This window comes from Desmodus rotundus, chromosome 4, assembly GCF_022682495.2.
Source record: "Desmodus rotundus isolate HL8 chromosome 4, HLdesRot8A.1, whole genome shotgun sequence".
Classification (NCBI taxonomy): domain Eukaryota; kingdom Metazoa; phylum Chordata; class Mammalia; order Chiroptera; family Phyllostomidae; genus Desmodus; species Desmodus rotundus.
In genome coordinates, this window is record NC_071390.1 from 141,205,593 (window position 1) to 141,232,923 (window position 27,331).

The following is a 27,331-nucleotide window of genomic DNA, read 5'->3' on the forward strand; positions in this document are numbered from 1 at the left end:
GCACACTCTGTCAAGACTGGAGTCAGTAATCCCTTTCAAAAGCAAATCTGATTGAATCACACACTTAAAAATGCCTTAGAAGTGAGCGCCAGCATTTCTGCCTCCGTTGGGTGTGTTGTAAGCTGGCTAAGAGTCAACTGAGTCCGTCCCTAATCCTGTTTACGCTAGTTGTACTTGATTCAATTTAATATTATGAACACTGGCAAATTTACTGTAAAAAGAGTATTATTAATTCTACAAACATTGGTATTTCTCTGAAAGACTTCATGAAGGCAATTCCCTACAAAGAAACTGTTGTCAAATTATGAGTAGTCACGACAACCAGAAAAATTGGAAGGGGGGTATAAATAATCTAGAAGGTACTAGAACTCAGATAGATGAACAATGTATTTTTAACAAAATGTCTTTCAAAATGTAAATCATAGACAATGCAATGAGAGTATGGTTTGCAAGAAAAACAACACAAAACTCCAAACAGAAGATTCATTTGCCAGGAAAAACACTTGTCACTACATCAAAAAGTTGGTGAATAAATGCACACACATGGTTTCTGTGTTCAAATAAAATGTTAAAATAGCTTTGTGATAGATTTTAATGAGAACTTTACATTTGAAGATTTCTACCACTGTTATGCATTAGGCTATACACCTTAAAATTTGAATTTTAAAATGCTGTCTAACCTTTCCAGGTTATTTCTGCAGTGTGAGATTAATTATTTAAAGTATATCTGTCATTTATATCCTTATAATGAATGTAATAATGAGCGAAGTGTTGTGAAATTTATCTTACTCTAACCTTCAGCACTCTGCGTGATTTGATTCAAAGGTGCCTAAGAAAGAAAAATGTAAGAATATCCCTCATTAATTAACCACAAAGTAAAATAACTGCATTACATTAAAAAATACCTTTACCAGACACTGACACCCAACTATTTCTTACATCTTTCTGCAAGGTTTGCACATAAGCAAACTAAGAAAATAGCCAAATGATTAAATGGCTTCTATCACTCACCTTCTGGCTGGTTCACTCATAAATGATGTATGTGCACCCAACATTCCCTCCTATTTCCAACCCACAGTTCACACAGCTGAGTGTCTACCTCTTCATGCACACTTGCATCTCCCAAGGGGTCAAGGCAACACTTTCCTTTGCTTAAAACTGGTGACTTGAACATGGAACAAAGGATCTCCAGTTTTAAGACCACTTGAGACAGAAAAAGGTGTTCGGTGGTGACTCTGCTGTGGTTTTAAGACACAATGTCACCTCTTACACCCGAATCAGTTATTTCGGAAACAAAAAAAAGTTACACCTTGACTGATTTTATTTAATTGATGAATACCATACCTAATCGTCCTGATGTCTACCAACTTTTTTTAAACATAGGAGAATTTAATTTAACATTCAACTCCTAAGTTTTATAAAAAAAATTTAGCAGACTTAGCAGGACTTTCAGAGGCCCACTCTTGGAGAAAATGCTGGAACCGTTCAACTACAAGGACGTAAGTTAAACTAGTTCCTCAGTGCTGCATCTGGACAAGGCAGTGTTTCAAGACAGACTACTGCTCCCAGGAGTTCAAAGATTTCACCACAAGGGGAGCCAGGCTGCCTGGCAATGCCGACGGCTCAGAGCCAGAAAAGGCAGAAATAAAGCAGACCCTGAACAAAAGCTTTTCATCCTGGCTATAGAAACAAACGTTTGAAAAGAAATGGAAAATTTTATAACTATACCTTAATTATCAGTGAAAACAAAAAGGAAACAAATAGCAAATGCCATATATCTACAGGCATCAATTCCTTCTAATTCTGGATGAAACTGAACTAAATTTTGTCAAGCAAGAGAGTAAAAGTTTTATGTAAAACTAAATATAATCAGTAATATTTTAAGTCTGAATTTTAGACAAAATATTAGCCCTAATCTCATTTGTATAACAAACCAATATCTTACTGACTTTACGCCAAATGTGGATGACCTAGAGAAATCTTGTTAATTAATCTGTATATATTTACTGAACTCCTATTCTGTGCCATTTTATAATGGTGAATTAAGTGCATATAACCTTGTCCCCACAGAGCCCTCTGTGTGGTAACTGAAGTATTTAAAACATGCTATACATATGCATGAATATTACACTGGGTTAAGAACTATAAAGAAAAATAAGTGAGAGAGTTATGCAATTTAAATTGGCAAATCAAGGATGTGCCATTTAAGCCAATCCTTGGGTATGAAGTCGGTGGACAGAGCACTTGCCAGGAAGGGAGAATGACACATTCTCCGAATGAATTAATACCCCTTACAATTTAAAAACAATGCTTATTTTTAAATCTTAACAGCAATCTAAAATATAATTTTTAGGTTTAAAATACCTTATTGATAAATCAAATGGAATTTTAGAACAAAAATTAATTATTATAAATACAAAAGTTTTTCTTGATATTATAAAGCTAAAGAACCCCATTCATTATATAGACACATTTCAAGAAATAAATGATATATGAATACATTAACAAATTAACCACTCTCACGAGAATTTTTTTAAGATGATGACTTCAACAGTTACTACTCTTATGTTTGAGATGCTTGTAAATACACCAATCTCTTTATGTTGGCACATGAAATTTACTTTGGTTTTTTTTTACTGATTTTCTTTTAATTATTTGACCATAATTTTATGTCCCTCCTAAATTTTAAAAAAGGCAACATTACAATTATGGGAGTGAAACTCCCATAGTTGTACAAGTTAACATAGGGAGGGTTTTGTATGTATTTCCATTGCCTTTTCTGGGTCCAATGCCACGGAGCTCAATTTTCAGGTAAAATGGAAGAATTCTGCCCACTGGCTTTCTCCTCCTTTCATCACACAGGTCTCATTATTTGATGCCAGGAGCACTGCCTCATCATCACCTTCTCTCTCTCAGGCCTTCTGGTACCTTCTCAGTCTTTTCTTCCTGCTTCCTGTTCCCACTCTTCTGGCTTTCCTACATCATTTCCTTCCTATGTATGTATTTGCCTATGACTAGTCCTGTATCCAGAATCTGTGAAAACGTATCTCTTCCCTGAAGGTAGAGGCTACTTGAAAGACGACAGTTAAAATGGTGAGAAGTGGTACTGGGGACTCCTTTTCTGAATTCATCTCTAAAAAGCTCCCCAGGATTACATTCCGAACTCACTCTCTTTTTTAGAGCACTTTGTTCCTACTCCAACCTGTAAGAATGGCCTGTAGTCCAAATGAACGAAACACTGCCCACTTATCATCACACAGCAATGCAATGGTTCCCAAATGGGAAACATTAGGACCCGCATCTCTTTGCTGCATCATCTGCCCCTGGGGTCAGGCCACTCACCTCCATCATCCACGTTCCCAAACTTTATTTGGGGTCCTCCTGTGAGCACAGCTTTCTAAGTGAAACTGAGCTCAAGTCTACCTCCCACACAAAGCTCTCTATTTGCACCGCCCTCACAGATGTCCTCTCCACACTCTCAGAGTGAGATGGGTGTAAACAACACTTTGTTTTTACTTTACTTCATTTCCATTCCTACAAATAAATATGAGCATCTTTTCCAATGTTTACTGTCCTCTTATATCTGCTCTTTTGCGAACTGCTTATTCATCTCTTTTGCTCATTTTCTACCAGGCTGTTGAGTCTAGTCCTTTTCTTTTTAATATGAAAGAACTTTTGTATATTCTAGGTATTAAAATGTTGTCATCATATGCATTACATATATTTTTCCAAATATTTGAAGACCACTGCTCTTCTTTTTATATTTAAAAAGCTATTCTCAGACACTTTCTTCTCAATATAAATTCTATCATGTCATGCTCTTCAGTTATATTTTATAGTTTTACTCATTTGCATCTCTTCATTGTGAAATGTAATCAGGACTTTTGCAACTTGAGAAATGGATATTTTTGAATTTGAAAACACTAAGAATATGACTGTTTGGTACCACTATTGTTGACTTTGCAAATGTTATCTTTCTGCATCAAAAAAGTTTTAAATTTTTACACAGTGAAGTATATCTAACTACTCTTTTATAGCTTCTGCGTCTCTGGTCTCATTTAAAAACAACTTGACTCTGTCTTTAAAAAGACAACTCTGTTATCCCTATTTGATATATATAGTCTCCGGGATTTTCTTTTTTAAGATTTTAAAGTTATTTTATTGTTTACATTCACATAGTTAATCCATCTGGAATTCATTTTTTATATGGCTTAAGATTCAGGTCCAATTTTATTTTGACCCTGATGGATGGCCAGTTATGTCGGCACCATTTATTAACTAATCCAACTTTTTCCCACTGACTGGAACCAACCTTTTATCATATACTAAGTTCTTATACATATTGGAATTTTTTTCTGGATTCGTTTTTCATCCTACTAATTATTTTATCTCTTTATACCAATTCCATACTGATTTAATTTCAGAGGTTTTATATTATGTTATGGTAACTCATAAATTAAATTCTCCTTTACTGGTCTTCATTTTCATACTTTGCAAGGCTATCCTCCGGCATTTCCTTTCCATTCAAACTCTAAGATCATTTTAGCCATTATTTAAAAAAAAAAACTTTGTTGGAGTCTATTCAAAATTACATGACATTTATATATTAATTTGGGGGCAATTGAAATTTTTATCTATTGAGACTTTCAACCAAAAACATGCCATGTCTTTACGCTTTTTCAGATCTTGCTTTATGGTCTTCAGTTAAGACATCAAAGTTTTCATTTTCAGCACTCTTCTTTAGTTAATCACTAAACTAAAGCATTTAAAAATTAAGACATTAATATTTTTATTACTAGTTAATATGTGCATATTTAATCTAGACAGATTAAAATCTAATTATTTGGTATAATTACTGCTAAATTCTAGAAATCCTGAGAAAGGTGACAATATGGCTAAACTCATCAAAAAAGGTTAGGATTTGAGCTGAGAGAAAACTTTGTTTTATGCTTAAATTGGACTTTCTTTTCCCTTACTGGAATTTATAATTATTGCAATCCTATCTAAAATGGTTTCAGAAACATTATCTTTGCATATTCCTGCAATTTAAGATATTATCTAAAGTGAAATATTTTCCTGTGCTGCTAGAAACAAAATCTCTGAATAAAATCATTGTGGAATCATCACCAGAGTCTTACTTGACTAGAAAGTTTAGAAGCTTCAACAGCACATTCAAAATCTGGTCTTCCAATTACAGCGGGCTCTTTATTCATCGCTCCTTGCCCTTTCTTGTATTCTGCCTAAGATGAATAAATGAGAGAACGTTAAATATTTCTACTTTCCAGTGAAGAATTATATTGACATTAGCCAAAATAAAATATAAAAGGCCCTCAGTCTTTTCAACTCACCAAATACTAAAATGATGACTGCTAAAGCAGGGATTTTTATAATATGGCTATTTAAATAAACTCAACATTTTTGCACTAAAATAATTACTAATTTTGAGTTGTGAATCCAATCATCATCATCACTGTGTTTATGTGTAAACACTGAAAAAATTCAGAAATTTATGGATAATAGAGACTCTGTCTTCTGCATAAAGATAGCTTTCAGGGCTTTGTTTAATCTCAGGAATTGATCTAGCCCTATTTGATTAACAGGAGGTTGAAGTTAGAAAATAATTTCTGATTATTACTGTTTGAGGTATGTATATCCTATGTTACTTAAACATTTGGTCCAAGTTGAGACATCATTTTAAACAAGGCATTAGGTATATGAAAAAATGATATTAATTAAGGAGGATGTCTTAGAGAAGAAATAGCTATGATGTATAGGAAACCTACAAGAATAAATGTTGGCAGAACAGAATCTGCAGAATTAACAGTAATGAGATAAAAACAAAGCAAAGTGAAGTTCCTTTGGACAGGGTGAGAGGTAAGAGATAAGTAATATGGGGTCAGATGACTGACAATCTTGGCTTTTAAGTTGGACACTTGAATGTTATCTTATACTCAAATAGTATTTACTGAACTAAAGGTCTGATTACACTAGCCATCGTCAAGTGGAGTCTGGGCAGCTTCTGCATATACCCAAATAATTTACAGAGTCAAATGGACACATCCAATATTAAGAAATTAATATAATTCAGATTTAAAAGTTGAGATGATTGACTTCATTCATTCAATTAACCATCCAACTACCAAAGCCATGCTTTGTTCCTGCAAAAATAAGAAGTCATTTCTACTCAAGATAAGAAAGAGAGATTACATTGCTTATGATCTTGGAGAGTTGTGTGGCCATCTTGATGTCTGGTCTGTTGAGCTCTGCATTGTACACATGGGTGTCCTGCATATCTTTTCTATAAGAAATCTGATCAAAGAGACAGTTTTGATTTAAAAAAGAGAAATTAGTAATTTCATACAGTCACTAGCTTTAATGTCCATAACATTATTTATCCTTGTTGCAATCACCTTAGAGAGCCAACTGACCACAAGTTTTTGCACAGCACATTTATTTGGACAGATATATTCTTTTTTTCACTGTACCTATGCTTCAGTAACATTATTACATATGAACTGAATTTGCACAACATAAGAAATACGAGCCCATGCCCTCGGCACAAAACCAATCTTACAGAATGTTATGTTCACCACCCTCGTAAGCATGTCACTGTGTGGGAGTGTGCACGCGCATATTCACATAAATAATAACCTCATCAAGGGCTTTCACTTGCTTCTCATGTACTCTCTCCCCCAGCAAATATAGGACCAGCCCCAGCACATGAATACAGAAAATCCCTTCCAGGGGTGAGAGTGTGTGAGGCTCTGCGACCCTCCGGCTCTTACCCTCCCAACCACCCCTTTCCCTCCCTTTTCTGACTGGACACTCCAAATGCCCACATCTGGAAATCCTCGTCATGAGTACTGATAGTTTGATAATCTAGCAAATATCACTGCAATGACTTGATTCTCACAAAATAAAAGTGACTGTATTAAGGAATAATCATCCTCCAAATGCACATTTGACACTATCAAACCAAAGTGGAAAATAGAGATTTGAAAAGAAAAATATGTATAAATTTTGCCAAATGTACTTCAGATGACAGCAATCATTTAGATTAATTGGACTGACGAATAGGAACAGAAGCAAACTGCTATAACGTCCAATGGTCAACATCTCGCCATCGAGAGAAGTCATGGACTTAAAGAACATCCAGCTACGTTCCAGATGCTGTTCTCCTTGGCAATGTCCCCAGATGCTGGTCAACTTGTCTATTCTATTCTATTCCATTGAAGTTATAATGCAAAGGATATGGTAACAGTTTCAAATTGAAATTCATCTTGATTTTTTAAGGCACAGAAAGGTGGAGCACAGAAACATACAACTAAACATCTGTACAAATGCACAATTAACAAATTTTGTAAAAAACAAATATTTCTAATATTGCCTCCACAGTTCCTGCAATAGCATCATCATAGGTTCTTTTTAAAATTTAAATTTCTGAGTCCATCTCCTTTGTGATGGGGTCCAGCAATCTGCATTTTAATGAATTTCCCAGTTGACCACTAACAATGATTATTCTAGACAATTCAATGTATCTTATTTTCTTTTCAACCTTGCAGAGTTAAAAAATTGGTATATTCTTACTTCTTTCAAAAACAATATCAAGTATAAGAAATGACAGTGCATTAAGACTTTCATAGGCTTCCTATATATTACATTATCTTATTTCAGTGAAACATTTCTGTTTAGTTTTTTAAGAGCTTGTGTGTCTCTCACCATCAAGACTATTTTTCAACTGAGTTTAAAATCATGAACTTATCTGACAAGAGAACAACTAAATACAATTAGCATAATTTCAGCAAGAATCTTTCTTCGGTTCCCTATTTTCACAGGCTTTCCCTTGCCAAGTAATTTCAGGTAGGTTTTGTGCATACAGGTACCGAAAGAAACATAAAAATAAGCTGAAAACTGAGTTATTTTGTTGGATAGATTCTAAATCTTTAGGGATATAAAATAATCCAGTTTTATTGCTTTGAAAAAGCAACATGCTCACCCACAAAATATGGCCCATCGGCCTCAGCCTGCACTTGAGTTAAACACAAGCTGTGTAAACAAAAGCCGACCCTCAGGTGAAAACAAACCAAAATTATTACCCACCTACAAAAATAGCTGTTTCTATGTTACTACATTCATATGAAATCCATGGGGGGGGGTCTTTTTGTTGAGAATAGAATGAGGGTAAAATGGAAACCCTTACTTTCTGAAAAGAGCTGCAGCCTTTCAGAAACCTAAGCTGTACGTGGGCTACCTAATTCCATGCTGTTCAGCCTAATGACAGAGCGGAGAGAGGGAACAGCACAAAGGCAGCAGGAGCAGGACTCTGAATAGGGCCCCATCATCCATGTAAATTGCAAATTAGAAGCCAGCACAGGTGACTCAAAACAAATATTAAGATTGACATGAGCAGCGAATTCAAACAGACACCACAGAGCCACCCTAGGAGAGACACAGGGGAGCCCAGTCACTGGTCAGCTCTTCCAGAATATCGCTGTTTGGGGACAGTCCCCAAGAATAGGGCTCACGCTGAGGAACACTTGAGAGCAGCAAGCTCCTGGTTTTCACTCCCTGCAAGGATCTCTAAACATAGGTGGATGACCACATGGGTCATTTTCCTAAGCTATTCCTTTGTAGTGGACATGTATTCATTTTTTTTTTTAATCATTTGGAAACTGCCCCTGCCCCGCTCCATGTGATTTGGTGGAGCTATCAATTGCAGTCTACCTTTCTGGTCACAGGAGTGACTGGCTATCCAAAGATATACCCCATCCCTTTGGAAACCAAGATTAATAAGAGAGCAGACAAAACCTGAGCTGAGCCAGAGACATTTGAAGGATCTGAGGCTGAGAGAGAAAGAGCTGCTGTCCTTTCCTCTTGGATCAGCTGCTGTAAAGATGACTTAATTTTGAAAACACCAGCTGTCATCTTAAGAGCACCTAAACAGTGTCTGGAAGTGAAGTCAGAGAAGCTAGCAGAGTCAAAAGATGAGAAGAGAGGGAGAGTCCTGGTGACACTATGGAGCTGCTGGATCCAGCTATGCCTGAAGGTAGTGTAAATTTTCCAATTATGCAAACCAATAAACTCTCATTTTTATATGAGCTAAATTGAGATGGATTTCTCTCACTAAATCTAGGAACTGCTGACTAACACAACCTCTACTTCATCTGTTTTTCTTCAGTGTCAAATCTGCTCTTTATTGCCTCCAATTAAGATTTTAATTCTATCAAAATCTGTCATGGAATTTCTTCCTTATCTCACCATGTTCACTTTCCCCCTTAGCTTCCTTTTTCATCTTATTTTGTCTTTGAACCTTGGTTTGTTCTTTCCTTATAAGCCTTCCACTACTGTGTCATTAGGTCACAGCTTTTACACACTTCCTATGTTCACGCAGAGTGTCCAATGTGTCAGGCATGTTCTAAATCTTTTAAACATATTGATTCATTAAATACTCATGCCAGCCCTGTTGTGCTGAATTTTCTACACTCAACTGGGCTCTAATCACACACCCTCCCAATAGAACTTGTTATCCAGAATCTTCTTCATTGTATCGTTCCGGGTTGGACTTGGCCAACAAGAGACTCATTAGATTTTGAAGACAGAAGTGAAATGGATGCCATTATTCTCCATGTCAAGCCAGACACATGGGCAGACCGAGAATTCCCAGCGACTTTGCAGCAAGCTTTTCATGTTTAGACAGCAGTGATTTGAGATTCCTCAATAGGTGAGTTAATAAACTAGAGGAAAGCAAAGCCTCCACCAAGATGGTCCTTACAGTGAAAGTCAAGCACTTGGAGATGTGACAATTGTGGGCTAAGGGATGGCGGTCAAGATGGAAGCCATGGACAGACACCTGCTGGGGCTGAGGGCAGTGTGAACAGACAGACTTAAAGAAACCAAATTCAACTGGCCCAGAACCATTCATTCCCTTTGCTGCCCTGGGGAAGGTTAACATGATTCTTAGTGAGAAGAAACTAGAAAGGATATGTATCTTTGTGGAACAGAAGTGAGTAGTATAACCTATGTATAATTGCAAACTCACACCACCAGTTGTGATTCTCGAGAAATACTTTTATCATCATAAACTCTCACATTAGCAAAGCTCTCCAGGTACCATCACAGGGGCACATGCACTGGAAATCCCACCTTAGGCTTATTTCTGTCTGGGCATACTGTATTTAATACTGTATTTATATACTGTTAAATTGGAAATACTATTTTATAAAGGAATAGAAACATTTGAAGTATAAGTAAATGGAGAATCTTATATTCACCAGAAAAAAAGAAAAGTTTTCAATCTTGTAAAAGATGAAGTAAAATATGGAGCTCTATCTAGAAGTTGATTGTTATTACTATCGTTGTCGTAGTTTGTAAGAGCACTTTAGAGTTGATAAAAGTTTTCTTATTCATGGTTTAATTCTATCATCACCACAATCTTGTGAAGAAGGCAGAGGAGACATTACTAACCACTCTGCCTTAAAGATGAACAAAATACTAATATATCTAGTTTAATACTAAATCCTACAGCACTATTATTGTAAGTCACATCAAGGGACCACATAAATGGTTTTCCAATATCATTTTACTGATTTATCTTTAAGCTTTTTCACTTTCTGATGAAATAGAAATTTTGTCTACTGATAAGTTTTTATTAACATTAAGAAAGTACATCTATCATTCGTGAAAAGAACATTAAGTTTCTTGTTTCCCCTGACGAATACTTCGTTCTAATGCACATTGAACTGATTACCAATACGATGTTTTGGAAAAGTTTACCACTCCAATTTCATGATAAGTCTATACAGACCACATTACTTATAAAACTTAAAATGGCAGCTTAAAATTTGTTTGACTTGCGGCAGAACTATTGGAGTTCATGCTCTGGTAAGATTGATGAGAACTAATAATGTTACTGGGGTTTTCATTACAAGCCCATCTTTAGGGAAAAGCAGCAGGACAGAAACCTCCAGTTTCTCTAATTACATTAGAAAAATCTGGCAGGGGTACATCCCTTAAGATACAAAAGGATTTAGATTGGCTCTGTTTAATCATGTTTTGAATATAGTATCAGCAAAATAGGTAAGTTATATGGGTTCAGGAACCTTTTGAATGTGCCCTTCTGACCTAAATGCTTAATATAAATTTCCTTTTAATTTGGACTTTTAATGAAATTTTGCCTTTTTAGATTGTTTTGAGTTAACTATGATATCACTGTAAATTCTTAAATCACCCTTTAAATTGGAGGGGAACCAAACAGGACTAATATTTTATGGAGTGGGTCTTCTGCAGAGCCCTTTACATATTTCATCGCATTTAACACTTGCTGCCCCACTGAGATAAAAATCATTGCCCCAATTTTAAGATAAGAAAATCAAGATTTGGAGGTATTAGTAACTTGTCCAAGATCATGCAGGCAAGCGGCAGAGCAAGCATTCTAACCCTGGCCTGACTCCAAATTCCTTTTCTAATTTATGCTACAGTGGGAGACAGTCTGAGAAATAGTTTTCCCTGCTTCGTGGCCATTGAATTTGGGGGTGATGAAAGAGACTAACTGCCCCCCAAACACTCTCCCCACTGGACTGCTCAGTTATTCGGAGGTGAAAATTCAGGCACCAAGAATCCTCTGCTCCTCCACTTCTGCCTATTCACGTCTCTAAAGGTAGACAGGAAAAAAAGGTTCTAAAACAAAAAAGTATTCACTTTGGCCAATTGATGAATGTTTTAGTAAAAGGTTTAAGTAGAAAAAAGGCAGAAATTAAAAGCTTTGAACTCTCATTGTCCCCCTTTCTTGGATCTCTGACAGATGTTCAGAAGCTGACTTGATTTGTGTGGAAACATAAAGAAGACAAGCAAAGATGTGGACTTGCATTGTTTGTGGGTAAATCAGATGCACATGTGACAACACCTTTGATTTTAAATTAAATCAAATCATTTATAGGCTTAGGGCGAAGTGACATTCCACGTTATGAAAGGGTAATTCTATTAGAAATTCTCTGCAAATGAGTTTCATTGGACTGAAGGAGGCAGGGTTTTGTCTCTCAGAGCGATGCTGCAGCCTCACCAACCAAACCACGAGAGGCATACACTTACTCTCCTTGTGGCTGTCAAGACTAACGTTTAAATTTCATATTGTAGGGACAACAAATGTATTATGCTAAGTGCCTTGATGCTAGAGGAATATCAACTACTTCACAGATAGAATACAAATATCCTTCTCACTTTAAATCTGAGTAAATAATCTTAAACACTTTCTAAATCCTATTATATGTACAAACTTTGCATGTAAAGGTTGAGCTGGTTAGGCAGAGGAGTGTAAGTAAATACACCCTTCTCCCATAAGTACACAGTATTGAATGGAGAAAAGGGCTTTATACTCTATTCCCTCAATCCCTCAATCAAAGACCTTTTAAAAGAAAAGGCAGACTTAAAATAATAACCCCAGTTCTATGATAAGGGACTTCTGTATTTGAATTTCATTGAATTATAGAGTTAGAAAGCCCCCTGAGGATCCATGTCCTGCCAGCCCCCTCCCCAACCCCCACCACCTTCCTGCCTGCAGTGCACAGGAGCTGCTGATCTGAATTCTGATGATAACCTATTTTGCACCCATTTTAAAAGTCTCATTTAAAATCTTGACCAATAACCAGTGACCTTTAAGAGGGAGGCAGCAGGGCCTAACAGAAAGAGCAAACTCAAGGCTTTGGTTCTTTAGACTCATTTTTCTCATCTACAAAAGGGGAATCGGTGCGGGGGTTTTGTGAGAATTGAAATGATCAAAGTTTTGGCACAGTTGTGATGCACAGCAGTGCTAAGAGGTAGTTATTATGATTATCATGGTCATTCTATAAGCAAACAGTTCTTGTAAAGCATCCCCTTACAATGACCTTGCTGGCAATAACAGACATGCAGTTTCTTCATCTCTTATCAATCTCAAGCCATTTTAGAAAAGTGCTTTGGTATTGGCATATGTTTATACATTTGGATTAAAATGTTAAACCTCACTCACAGTTTTCACTTAAGGATTGACCTACTACAATTTAGTATCAGATAACTGTTGCCTTTCTGCAAAGAGACACCGCACAGCTGGGGCCCTGGGGGCATGGAGTCCACAGAGCGCCATTAGTTAGAGAACCGAGTGGTAGGACAGACGCTGTGTGAGATTGACAAAGATCGTTCAGATACTTTTCAAAGAAAGGGAGTTTCCTGACCCAACGGGCACACTTTACCCTAACTGATTCCAATCCACAGAGAACCTGGTAAACAGCTCCTACATTGCTTCCAGAGAACAGAGAATTCATGGTGGGAAGATGAATAAGCTTTCCCGGAGATTTCAGGAAGAAATATTTCTTGTAGCCCACCAAAGAAGAAACTCATTTGCTATAGGCTGACGTCCTCTCTCTTGGCCTCTGCTTCTCAGGTATCTATTGCTTTCGCATTTGCCATGGGTCTTAAGTTTGATACTTTGTGCCCCATAAACATTCCAGAAGAAACAGTAGTGGGGTACAATCTCACTAGCGTCTATGAATGATTCTTCCCTGGGCCACGGATTTGCAACAGTCTTTCTCCCTGCTCTTCTGCAATCCTCGATGGGAAACCATGGGAGCTTCGCCATCAAGTCAAGGGATTTCTAAGAAATGCTAATAACCCAATAGGTCCAAAGGATCCACATGTGTCTTGCTCAAAGCAGACTTTCCAATGCCTACAAGTGCCTGACACTTTAATGGTATTCCACAAGGTTTCATAACTGTTGACAAAATAATCCCAATGCTTTCTGCCTGAACATGGAGAGAGAAAAATAAAATAAATTTTAAAGCCATTTTTGAATAGAGTGTCATAATATTGAAATTTCAACAAAATATCCATTAGCCTTGATGGCGGTTAACCACAATTTTCCAGAACATCATGAGGAACGGCTTCCTTACATTACTCTGGTGTTTATTGACCTCAATGGCATGTTTGATCTCAGGTGGCTCCTTCATGTGGGCGTAATCTGAGAATCCTTTGACAGCATCGTGTTTCTGCTTGTAGGCGACCTTAAAAAACACACACAGAATAAGCCACTGCTCTCCTTTAGAAATGGATTAAATTCTTACCTGTTAAATTTCAATGTTTGCTAGGATTTTATATATTTCAATGCCACAGCTGACGGTCAAATTAGCCTGAGCCTCTATAACAAGACAGTATACGTAACACTTTCATTTTAGTGCTTCAGTTTAGATTCCTGATTCGAAATCTTTGTCACTTATTTCAAAAGTCCTTGCCCATAGGCTGAAATCCCAATGCTCACATTCATCTAGTTTAAATCCCGCCTGCAGTTTTGAGAAATCTTTCACACCCAACAGCTTTTAAGGTTATAAATGTCCAAGGTTTAAATCTTGGGCAAGAAAGTGAAAAAGTAGAGTAAATGATCTAACATTTAAAAGTGAATTGTTCATTTTTAAATTAATTGTTATGACTGTATGTAGACACAGCTCTAATATTTAAATGCCTTAAACTTTGGAAGAAAAGATAACAGGCAAAAATGTCAGATATGTTAAGCTCTGTCCTCTGTTAGAGAAAGAAATATCACACCAACACCATCCATCACCACCAAGTTACATTTGTCCTATACTGGGACGGAGAGAAGGCCTAAGTGTGACTGCTCAGGAAGTACCCAACTCCACCAGAGAGCTCAAAATTAAAGAAGATCCAGAGGACAGCAAACAACTTATCCCCATTGCCCTCAGTCTATGCCATTACCCTATTTACTTTCTTCACAATTCGAAATTACTTTATTTACTTTGTCCAATTATTTCTTTTTGGTCTGCCCTTACTAGAACAAAATTGTCTGGTTCACTGAGGGTGCAGAACCCCAAACAGTGCCTGACACCATGTAAGCAGTAATAAATATTCTCTCAAGTGAATAAATAAATGAGTAAATAACCGAATGAATGAGAATAAAATACAGATAAATTATTTCAAAATTAATTTTCAATAGACAAAAAGGTTTAATAATAAAATGATATTAAGTGGAGTTAAAATTACTTGGCCCAAGAGAATAAAGTCACCTTAAAAAAGAAAGATTAGAACAGTATGTACCAAGAACAAAACAAGATCGAATTTTCAATGAAAAAGACCACAGTTAAACCTGGGGAAAAGCGTTGTGCCAATATGATCTCCTGGAGAGCTATGCCTGTATTGTGCACATCTTTTATTGTCCTGTGCCCATCACAGCAAATGGCAAAGAGTAGAAATGCAATGAATGTTTAGTGAGTGAACAAATAAATTAGTTTATTGAACATTCTCATGAACTTAAATCCCTCACAGGCTTTAATAAACAGAATTAACCACCCATTTGACTTGGATAATATATTGACTACTTACCTAAATGATTAAAATCATAATTACACGACAAATTTTTTAAAACTAAAAAATAAAATCATCCAATATAACTGCAAAAACAGAAAGCCATCAAGTACAACCATCAATATTCAACCCTTCTCTGCTTCCTCTATTGAGTTTTTCTTGAAAACCAACAAAAGAGAACTCAATCTGGGGTATCACAGTCTCTACATTTTGAAAGCTGTGAAGGAAAGCTCCTCCTTCAGTGAAACCCAAATCTATCTCCCCACAGCTACCTCTCCTGGCCATGCAGGCCAAGTCTAGTTCACAGGGCAGAACTCGAGCACGGGAACACAGCTGTCAGGGACCACCCTTCTTCCAGATTGTCTGTGTGGGTTGAAGCTCTGAACCGCTATACTCCCTAGGTGCGCTCCTCAGCACAAATTCCAATTTACCCATCTCTTTCTTAAGGTGCCCACAATGTTCCAGATATGGTCTGACCTATCCCAATTAGAATTATTCAGTTTAATCCATACTACCATCTCTCATGCGTTATATGTGATTAATGCATCCATAATGCAACAGGATCACACTGTTTCCTGTTGATGGTTATGCTGGGATTTCTGTCAACCAAACACCCTTACAGTCTTGTTCAGTCCCACCCAGCCCTGATCCCACATCCAGTCCTGCACATATGGCTGATTATTAGGGCTCACATGCAGCACCTCACACTAGCCCAGGGATAATTCACCTTGTTAGAGTCCGTCCAGTGATTTAATCCATCAGGATATCTAATTCTGATGAACATATATTTGCATTTTTCACCAATTAATTATGTTAAAACAGGAAACCCATTAAGAGCCTCCTTTCAGGCTGAGAAAGTCTATTATCTCAGTTCCATTACATTCTATATTATATCTTTGGGGGGAGGGAGGAGGAGTTTAATGGGTGGCCAAGTCTATTAAGCCAAGGAAAAAACTTCTATGAGATATGTTCCATCTACTTAAATAAAAAGAGAACTAAGTTGTACCTTTCTCCTTTTTTCCTGGATGCTTGGTTTATTTTGAATCTTAAACTGACTATCATACTTGCGACTTTATAAATCTAACCAGTGCAGCTGTTCATCTGGTGGGTTATCATAGAAATGGTGAGTCATCAAACACAATTTTAAAAAGCATTCTTTGTTAAAAAGACTATTTAATTTTCTTCTTGCAATATTAAAATCATCGTTTCATTTATAGCTGCTACAAAGCACCACTTCAGAATTAAGATTACATCAAATTGGAGGCAGCTGAACTTTATCATATTAATTTCCATCCTTAAAACTAGCTAAGGGAAGCCCTGGCTGGTGTGGTTCCGTGGATTGAGCGTGGGCCGTGAACCAAAGGGTTGCTAGTTTGATTCCCAGTCAGGGCACATGCCTGGGTTGCAGGCCTGGTTCCTGGTGGGAGCCACATGAGAAGCAACCACAGATTGATGTTTCTCCCCTTCCCTTCTCCTCTCTCTAAAAAATAAATAAATAAAATCTTAAAAAAATAGCTAATGGAAATTATGTCAAACTAATAAATTTCCTGATAAATTTGATTTCCTGGGATTTGTCATTATTGTGTGGCATTTCTCTAGATTAATATCTGTTTTACTCATACTCTGAGAATTAAGTTTGCTGTGGTACTGGACACCTAACCAGTGGAGGATGCTTGCGATAGTCTTACATACTTTATGTACAAATACACTTATATAAGTAATATATATTTATATTACATATTTGATTGCATAGTATATCTTTATATCTCATATATACATATATAAGATATACAGATATTTCTAACTTACACTATATTTTATAAATGCTACATAGGTAAATGTATTTCTAATTGATAGCACAGACGCCTCTGGTGCTCCTCGTGGCCACTCCAGGTAAAAACATAGTCTCCCCTAAACCTCCTCGGTGTAGAGGCCTGAGAAGCCTGTATGACTTCTGCAATAAGGGATTATTTAGCCCCTGTCAGGAACAGCCTCCGGGAGAAGGACTTCACTACTACCTACCACAACCCATTTGTCTCCACTAGCTTTCTCTGTGATCTATGTTTATAATGTTTTTAATGAGGAGTATCTAATAAAATGACTTCCTAAAATCTCCATCTCTCTCTCCCTCTCTCCCTCTCTCTCTCTCAGCATTTCTTTTCTATTAGTCATTTTCTGTACAGAATATTAACCTGGCCAACTTCACCTTAGCACTCTGGTCTGTAAGCATCTGAGAATGTTTGCAAAATGGTCTTAAGATAGTAACTTGTGCCAGTGTTCAGGAGATATTTCATTAGACCCAGAATGCCGTTAAATTTCAGATTTGGCTCATACCCTAATTTAGGTTAGCACAAATCTGATACTATTTGGACACAGTAACAGGTCAGTTTAGGTATCACAGGCATTGTCAAATAGGTTTGCATTCTTGATTGTCTTATTACCAGGTAAGCTTTGAGGATTACAATTTTAACAATAATAAAATTGATGAATGTCAGTCTAAAGAAACATTATAATGATTAGCTAAAATTTGAAATAGATACCTTATGCAGGGTCCAGGGTTTTCCTTATCACCAAGTTCACTAACTAATCACTACACTGGGCAGCACTGCTTCTCAAGAGCCCAGACACAGCTTTCCCAGGGCACATGCTCTACTACAGGGTATCACAGACTAACAATGTAAGTGATGAGCTATCCTGGCACAAAAATAAAAACAGGTTCCAAATATGCAACAGAGATTATTTTTCATGTTAAGTTTTCTGTCGCACAAATTTGTGTACTACAGATCTATTTATGCTGGAAAAGGTGACAAAAGTTGTGCATTTCCAAAGCAATAAAAATGTCCATAGCTAAAAAAATGTTATCTTGCCATGTAAATGTAAAATTTAAAATAAATTTTTTTCTTTTCCTGCGTTATTGCTTAACTGTTGCTTGTCACATATCAAGTGTTGTGTTATTATTTGCTTTATGAAGTAGTCCATATTATCAGCAAGTGGCTAGGTGACTGATGTGGGCAGCAAAAAAAAAAAAGAGGGGACATATTAGTCATGGTCAGCCATGCAAGACTTTAACATCATATATTTTTAGCCTCAAGTTGCACAGCTGAGATGAGCTGACTGCCAAGTTGGGTACACAGAGGACATTTAAATTTGTAATAATGAAGGACTTAAAGAGGTTCTGCCAAAGATAACTATGCTCAGTATTTTTCAAGAGTAATCTATTTTCAGACTGTTTTAAAATTATGTAGGTATCCTCTACTTAAAAGTAAAAAGATTCTGGAGAAAGGAATAATCTTGTTTAATAAGAAAAAGAGGGATAGAGATGGTAAAAAAAAAAAAAAAAAAAGGTAAAATGTGTGGTTAAGAAACCAGACGCCAGAACCAGAGAGCCCATGTTCATGAGCTGGCTCAGCCCTTTATTGGCTGTGTGACCTAGGGCAACTTATTTAACCTCTCTGTGCTGCAGCTTCCACATCTCCAAAATGGGAATATCTCACACAGTGCTTATGAGGATTAAATGATATAAATATCTGTGAAATGCATAAAACAGCACCAGATGTATAATAAATATGTCTATGTGTTTACTATTATTTTTAACCTAAAATGTAGCATAAAGAATATAAATTATGTAAAAACATTTCTTTGGAAAGGAAATCAACAAACTGAATGAAAATCCATTCTACAAGCACGTACGGAACATCTTCTCTGTACCAGGGAATGTGCTAAGCATGGAGGTAGAGCAGGGAAGCAGACAGATGAGGTCCTGCTCTCACGTCACTTAGGGAACCAAGTAACAGATTAATAAAGTAAAAAAAAAAATCAGATTGTACTATGAATAAAACAAAACAATGAGTCAGAAAGAGGGGAATATTCTATTTTAAAATCCCATTTTAAGAATTACAACAAATTAAGTGCATTAAGCATTCCTTATGGGTTGATGAACCACCGCGGGAAAATCACTCGGACACTCCTGTGCATTCAAAATGAGTTTACATGATGACATTTCTTAAGTTCACCTGTAACTTGCAATCACCGAAATGGTCCCTTCCACCTGATGGAGGCTCTTTTGAGAGCCTGAGGTATTCTAAGTGAAAAACACAATGAAACTTCCATGTTTTTTCGGTAAGTAGTACTCACGATAAACAACTTTTTAAAATGCTGAAAAATTTATAGTAGGTTATATGTTTAATCCACACAATTAGGTAACAATTCAGGAAAACCACACCTCACTCTGAAGCTGTGTCACTTCTCGTGCGAAGACGCTGTCGATTGTGGCCGGCATCTGCTTATAGAGAGAATTGGAAAGGTCCGCCTTAACGGTGCCTTTGTATTTTGCCTGGGGAGGGGGGAGGAAAAAAATAAATAAATACTCCTCCTTTACTGTTAATACTGAAAGAGAATAAAACAAAACTTTCTTCAGAAATAGAATTAATTTAAAAATCTGAAGAGCATTTTAATCTTTGATCCTAGACCTGATGAACATATTTTGAAGAAAGATAAATCCAGTTTTATCATGAGAAGGCTTTAAGTGAGACACACAAGGAAAAAAAGGCTATTTTTCTATTTAAACCCATGTACATTTCTAAAAGTAAATCTATGTGTGTATTAATGGCTCCATATGTTTGATTAGCAAAGAAAAATCTGAGAGCAATGAGACATGTGAGTTATTTCACAAAACACAAGCTGTTAGAACGTACTGTCTAACCTCATGCAAAGGACAGAGCGCCTTTATTCGTCTTGTCCACCCCCTCCCACCACGAGGAGGGCTGAGGCGCTTTTTCGCTATTTCTGCGCCTTCACACCTCCAGTCGGCACTGTTCCTAAGTGACCTCAGTCGTTACTCTTACAGAAGAACACTCATTCACCAACTCCTCCTGGGAAGATTAGGTTCAAAGTAACACAACAGATTGCCCGCTCCCACGTTTTTGTTCTGTAGTTAACTCCTTCAGGAAAACGAATCAATTGATAATTAAGAACATCAAGGATTTCTCTGTACAAGAGAAATAACAGCTAACTCAAATAAATAAAACCATGTTTTTCCACATTCTGTCGACAAGTCCCTGATGTGACTCCCTCTCCGAGCTAGATTTGAGCATTGAATTATTGAGCATGTCTCCTGTTTAAACTTTGCGTTTCTACAATTTTTTGGATTTGGATACTTAATTTTAAAAATTTACCCAATTTTCTTCACAATATTTTCGTGTTGGCAAAAATAATCCTAAGAATACCATGTTGATCTTCTTCCAACATATGGAACAGTAGAGGTCAGCCATTTTATTCACTCTCTTACCCAGTTCATCTCTTCTAAGTGATCCTTTCACAGACTACAGAAATGCCTCATCACCAAAATCCCTGTTAACTGCTCTTTTCAGTGCAACATGTACGGTGGTCAGAAATGCTCTCGGAAAGACACTACATGGTTTTTCAGCTGGAAAATAAATGTAGTGCACTTCTCATTCTGTGGTCTCCTAATCAGTATCTCTACTGAGCCAATTCTACTCAAAAACAGTTTAAACTAAGTTAAAAGTAATTAACCAAAGTACCATATTTTATGGAATCTGCTGGTAAATTTTATTTTCAAATATATTCAATAATTTATAACTAGTCAGTCTGTTAGGAAATAACAGACTGACTAGAAATATGAAACATCTAAGACTATTTTGACAATACTTTCTACTTATTGAATAAAAATATCCCATCAAGAGTAATTCCACATAAATAAGAAAGGTTTGGAGTCAAAATACAGGCATACATAATAAAGCATATCAACCACAGACAGTAAAATATGTCAATTTACATGAGTTAATTGATAGTACATAAAATTACAAAATTATATATATATTACCAACACTCAGTGGTGCTTTTGAAAATATTACCCTTCAACTTTAATGCACAGATTTTCATATAAAAAGAAAATGTGAGCCATTTTGCAGGTTTTTGATAACTTACCTCAGAAATAAAAGCACCAATATTTTTTACATGGTTTAGCATAGGAGTGTCTGTCACAAATGTACACTTGCCCTTAGACCTTTTATACTCTTTTTTATAGTGGATCTGAAAGAGAGAACAATTCACATCAGAAGAGGAAGAAGGAAAACATTTTCAATGATCCGTTGCTGAACAGAAGAATTAACTTGAGAAAATCCATTTTCTGAAGTAAATACTCAAATGTGGAATGATACTCAAAACAAGCCAAATTACATAAACTGATATCCAGCAAAGAACAGCAAAAATGATGAGGCATAATAAAGAAAGCCTCTTCTTTAGATAAATGAGGATACAGTTACTGTCAAGGATCATGTGTGTTAGACCCACGAATACGAGTCCTATTGCCAAGTTTGTTACTTTTAAGCACTAACCTTGATAGTCAAGCCTATGGTCAAACAGAAACATAGCTGCCTACCTCTAGGTGTAAAACAAGCAGTCATCAGGATAGATGTAACCATTTAAGAAGTAGAGGCAGAAATTAAACAAATAAAGATTACTGTTACATTAGCATCATGACCTAGACCTGATAGATTAGAGGAAGGGGCTTCAAACTGAGGCCGCCATGGGCTTCCTGTTACTAATTAATTCCACCCAAATCAAACTTACTCAATTTATGAGCACTCACAGGCATCCCATCCTCCTCCCCCAATAAGAGGAGAGCCTGCCCAGAAAGTTTAGCACATGGTTGAGATTTCAGAATGCCCCCTTGCTGTGAGTAAGGAGATGAGCAAGAAAAAGATCAGAGAAGCTTTGCTGACTATGCTTATTTCTCCCCTTGAACTCACTAATAAAATGAGTCACTCCTTCCCTCGTGGGGAGAGGCCAGCATTGTTATTTTGGAGAAAGATCCCACATGGACACAGGAGCCAAAAAGAAGTTACGAATTATGGAGAAGGGCCTACAATGTATTCCCACTGTCACACTAATTGCAGCCCAATCTGAAAACTGGGGAGCCAAAATTTATGACTAGCGGAGAGGACAAAGGTATTTGCTAAAAGTTGCATCACCCTGTAATAAAGTCATGTTTATCTACTCAAGACTGCGAATACCTAGGCTGAAAAAACAGCTCTGCGGTCTCACTAATCATAACCTAAAGTAAAGTTTAATTCTATATAGTCCCTGGTTCTTAAAGGACGGGACAACTATTGATGTTACGCACCACATTACACGGGGATTTCACCATATGCAAAGCTGATCTGAAGGGCATTATCTGACCATAAGCAGATACAAACACACCAGGCAACATTATTTCAAAATACCGTATTTCACGGCTATGACTCTTAGATATTATATGCCTGCCACATTAAACATTTGCTTTATAAATGAAATCAAATTAGAACATATTTATCTTATCTGTGCAGTAAATTACTTTTCTTCTTCTCAGAGTTTAGCCATAATTTTAGGCCTCTGCAAATCGCCCTCTTCAGTCACTAGTAATTAAACCGTTAAAGGCAGTATGATAAATAGTAGGCTATTTTGATCATGGGGGGGGGGGAAGTATCCCCATTATATAATAAGTGTGAGAGAAAATAACCTATCATTAGGCTTAAGTCTGCCTCATTATTTTTATCTTTTGCCACCATCTTTTCCCTTTCACACTCAAATTCTTCACTGCTGGTATGTGCTGGGCCGCAGGCCTCCTGATAAGCTCCGACCTGAGCAGAATGTTCAGGAAGGGAGCAGGGATAAGGGTGAAGTACTTACTTCCTTTGCTATGCAGGCAAAAGGTTCATTCCTAAGAGTGGTCTCCATTCCTTTCTTTGGTCTTTATCTAAGATACACACACACACACACACACACACTTCTAATTTCTAATGAATTATACAATATGAATGGCAATGGCATATTATCTTAAATTTTTATACAAAAAAAATGTCACCTGTTAGGAGCCTTCCTATACCAGAAGAAGAGAGATAAAAGGAAAGCAATGACTGACACAAAATCTTCATTAAAAGGCGTATTGCTGAGTAGACAGCCATTTCCTAATACAACGGTGTATCTATTCCTAAGACAACTCTGGCTCTATCTCTGAGGTGGATTGCCTATCCAACCCCTCTTTTTCTTAATAAAAGAACCCCAATGTATTTATTAGAGTAGCCAGACCCCTCCCCCAGCCCCAGAGGACAAATTGCTCTAAACCAGGCCTGGTTTTCTCATGCCCCTTGGCGAGTGATTGGCCTGGGGAGGCCAGGTGCTCGGCTGTGGTCACGAGACATTAGCGGAGGCTTCCAAGCAGTGTTCTGGCATTACTGCTGCACAGGGAGAGACTTGCTGGCATTGCCCTTTGACACTTTGCCCTTCCACCTTTTTCCTTCCCAAAGGATACAGCAGCAATGATGTCATCATAAGGCAATAAGCCACCATACTAATTTTGACAGAGCAGGAGAGAAGAATTTGAGAAACAAATAGCATCAAATATGCCAAGACTGGACCCCCTAGCTACAGGCTTCATGTGTGGGGAATAAAACAAACCTATTTGTTAAACCTCTGTGCCAGGGCTCTCCTGTTACTTGCAGCTCTCTGTACTCACAACCACTACACCATGACAGTTATGTTCTGACTGAGAAAAAAAGGGCAAAGTTGGTGACTTAATGATCATTAAGACAACCAAAATATTTACTTTCTGCTTTGACCTCACTCGTTAATCCCACTGTGTCTCAACTGCCACAAGGTTCACTATCAGTGGCGCTTCCTCTTCCCCACCTAGTTTCTTTCACTCGGTATGAGATTAGCAAATGGCTGGAAATGGGTGACAGATGTAGAAATGTTTGAGGATACTTCCTTTTACAAGCACTCTTAACGAAAAGTACATAGAAAGTCTTTTCACGAGTGGAGCCACATTGCTAAATGCAGTAAACCCTGGAAGAAAGAACAGGGTTCTCTACGCCTACCAGTTAACTGGGCGCTCACAGCCCAGGCTGCTCTCCCAGGCTATCCAACACATTCGGGGCTTTTTCTGGAGGGGTAACCACGAATCTAATGCTTGCAGCTTTGTAAGGATTTACCCACAACACACAATGCTCTTTTCCCTGGGAAGTGTTCTTTCTGCTGCGCTGCACATGAACACCCTGAAAAGGTTTGAACCAGCACACCAAGTCAGAGGTGTCCCGCAGATGTGGCCAAACTTGCACAGCAGAGACTTTATGCCTAATTTACAAGACACATACAAACGGTCATCTTTAACCTAATATTTTTTGACCACCTGACAAAAGGTCACTAGATCTATGATTCTAACTGCTAAATATAGTCAATAGGTTTGATTTATTCGCGGGATTGACCAGAGAGTTGACCAACAGGATCGAATAGCAGACAGGGATCATCTGGGGGAAATAAAAAGCATGACTTGGTTAACAGAAAAACAAAAGAGGTTGCCTCAGAGGACCAGGCGTCATCTTCGGGATTGGGAAGTGAGTTATGCAGAGGGAAACGCTGCCCATGGCAGGGCAAGGACAAAGCAGAAGCTAAGTGGGGCAAAGAAAACTTGAAAAATGCCTCCTTCTGATCCCCAAAGTGAAGCCACCTAATCTGAAAATGTAGAATTCTAAAGAGTTCAGGCCTGCGAGGACTTCTCTCGAGACCAATCTTATTGAACATTTTAATAAACATCTGGCAAGGACATGATACAGCAAGGTATGCAGGTCTGTTGCTGACCCCAAGCTCTCAGGGAGAGTGAAAAGTCAAGCTGAAAGAGCTAAACTGCCGGCAACAACAGCTGACGTCCAGCCCCGGCACAGTGAAAATCATTCAAACCACTCCTAAAAGCTGATGAGCCTTAAGCAATCAGAGACAAGCCAGAAACTAGGACTGGAAATGTCTGAGAAGGATTTCTACAGAGCTCGATCTAATAGCTCTCTGCAGGCCCTCAGCCCAAGAAACTCTACCTACTGTCACAAAGGGTGCGTGGAGCAAAAGGAAACAGCACCCCATCCCACTCATGATCACGGGCCATCCATATCTGCACTGCTGTGCACAGCTCTGGTTATCACACCCCAACAGAGACATTAAAGTTAGAAGAGGCCCAAAGGGGAACGGTTGGAATCATGATGGAGGCAATGTAGAAAGGCTGCTCCATGAAGAGAAATCCACAAAGCTACTCTTTTCATCTGAAAAAATGAAGCAGAGTGACAGGTGGCTATCATCCAGGCTCTGGACTTAACCAGACCTAAGCCTGAATTTTGTCCTCACCCCTGTCTAGACAGGTGGCCTTAGGCAAGACAGTCTTGGGTTGCACCACCTCCAAACTGAGACACAGAACCAGTATCACAGAGTACGATGAGGAGTGTGGAGGGCTTGGCACATAGCAAGAGGAAGGACACCACAGTGGCCAAGGCTTGGGAGTCAGACAGACCATGGTTCAAATCCCAGGCCTGTGGCTCACCAGCTGCGTGATTCAGTCCACAGGATGTAGGACTCTAGTGAGGAGGCAAACAATACACCAAATTCTTTTGGTGACACAGGCTGCAGACAGACCTCCTTCAGACAAACAAAAAGCCTCAGGTAAACACACGGATGCCCCTTGGGGACATAATGAATTAGAAAACAAAACTAAGGGACTTAAATGTTTGTCTTTAAATCGAAGTCTGAGACCAGGGAAAAGACAGGCATGCTAAATTAAATGAGGACCTGGTCAGACAGGCACTGCCAGAGACAGAATGGAGACCCGCCTGGAACGCCATCAAACTCGGGGCGGCGAGTCATCCTTGTTTATATCTGTTGTAGCCCTGCGACTGGGGCAACCTCGCATATACATTTTCCACAACCATTTAGTCATGCAAACAACATAACAGAGGTAACTTCAAATTTAACTTCGTATGTTCTATATGAAAATGTTGGTTACTATTGCTAATATTAGTGTTAAATTAATAATAAAGGTAAGGTAACCTGCATGGACATCTACGGTGAGAGAGCACAGAGCAGTGTGGCTAAGATAGAGTGCTTTCTGTTTAACCCCTACTCCCCACTGCTTAGCTGTGTGGCCCTGGAAAGTTACTTAGCCTCTCTGAGCCTTTGTTTCTCACCTCTAAAATTCGAAAAACAATAGAACCTACCTCACAAGCTTCAATGAGTAGCACATAGTACTCAATAAATCTTAACTATCGTTAAAATTATTGTTATTGTTGTTGTCATTTCAATATTATTACAGTTTACAATAAACTTTCAAATACAATAAACTTTCAAATATCATCAGATAATAGCACAAAGAAATACTTAATTTAAAATTTAATTATATCACGTGTCAAATCTATGGAAAGGGTATGATTCCTACAATCCTTTGGCTCTTTCTGACGAGTCTCTTTCACAAGCAATTCTCCAACACCTCTTTTAAAGAGAGCATCTCAATTCTCACTCCTAGTGACCAGTGCTTTTCTTCGTACATCTGGAGTTTTAGTTATTTACTGAAAAATGTGTGAGCTAATTCTACAATTCTAGGATTCTCTTGAAATATAACATAAATCAATCCCAGTTAATGAAAAAAGTCACAACAAAAATTCTCCTTTTCTTTCCTATCATCATCATCATCATCTAGTCCAGAGTTTTGAACATGCAGCTCAATTATCCATTAATTCTAAGTTGGAAGTCAGCGATATGGACTCATGGGTACTATGTGCATTTTTCTCTGGTTTGGAAAACTACTGTACTCATCAGAGTCCTCAAAAGGTCCCCAAAATGTTTTTTAAATCATTCATGTATAGAGATCCCCCCAAAACATTGTATATCACTATAAAAATTGTAACAGGCTTCGGGTTGTTAAAGGAATATGGTCTGAATTCAATGCTTTATGATTTCGTGCCAGAGTGACAATGAAATCCATAGGGACAAGATTCTGGACTGAGAACACAGATACTTGCTCCCACAGAAATTCTCTGTGTGGGTGACCTTGGGGAAATCACCTAAAATTCCTCAACTCAGTTCCATGATCTGGAAAATAACTGTGTTTTGAAAGATGGTTTTGGGGTTTTCTCTCCTGCTCTATGATTCTATGGTACCACATTCTACGACATGC

At 37.7% G+C, this 27,331-nt stretch overlaps 1 protein-coding gene across 2 annotated transcripts in view; it reads right to left on the reverse strand.

Moving 5' to 3' along the window:
• NEBL (nebulette) overlaps positions 1 to 27,331 on the reverse strand; it is a 353,824-nt gene that overhangs the window by 77,285 nt on the left and 249,208 nt on the right. Inside the window, exons 3-7 of one of the 2 annotated variants that reach the window (XM_045183790.3) lie at positions 21,289 to 21,393; positions 19,565 to 19,675; positions 13,920 to 14,030; positions 6,208 to 6,309; positions 5,139 to 5,240 (exon numbers count right to left, since the gene is read on the reverse strand). The exons of the other annotated variant lie outside the window; for it this stretch is intronic. Coding sequence (XP_045039725.2) covers positions 5,139 to 5,240; positions 6,208 to 6,309; positions 13,920 to 14,030; positions 19,565 to 19,675; positions 21,289 to 21,393 — 531 coding nt within the window. The remainder of the gene's footprint in view (positions 1 to 5,138; positions 5,241 to 6,207; positions 6,310 to 13,919; positions 14,031 to 19,564; positions 19,676 to 21,288; positions 21,394 to 27,331) is intronic. 2 annotated transcript variants of the gene reach the window in all.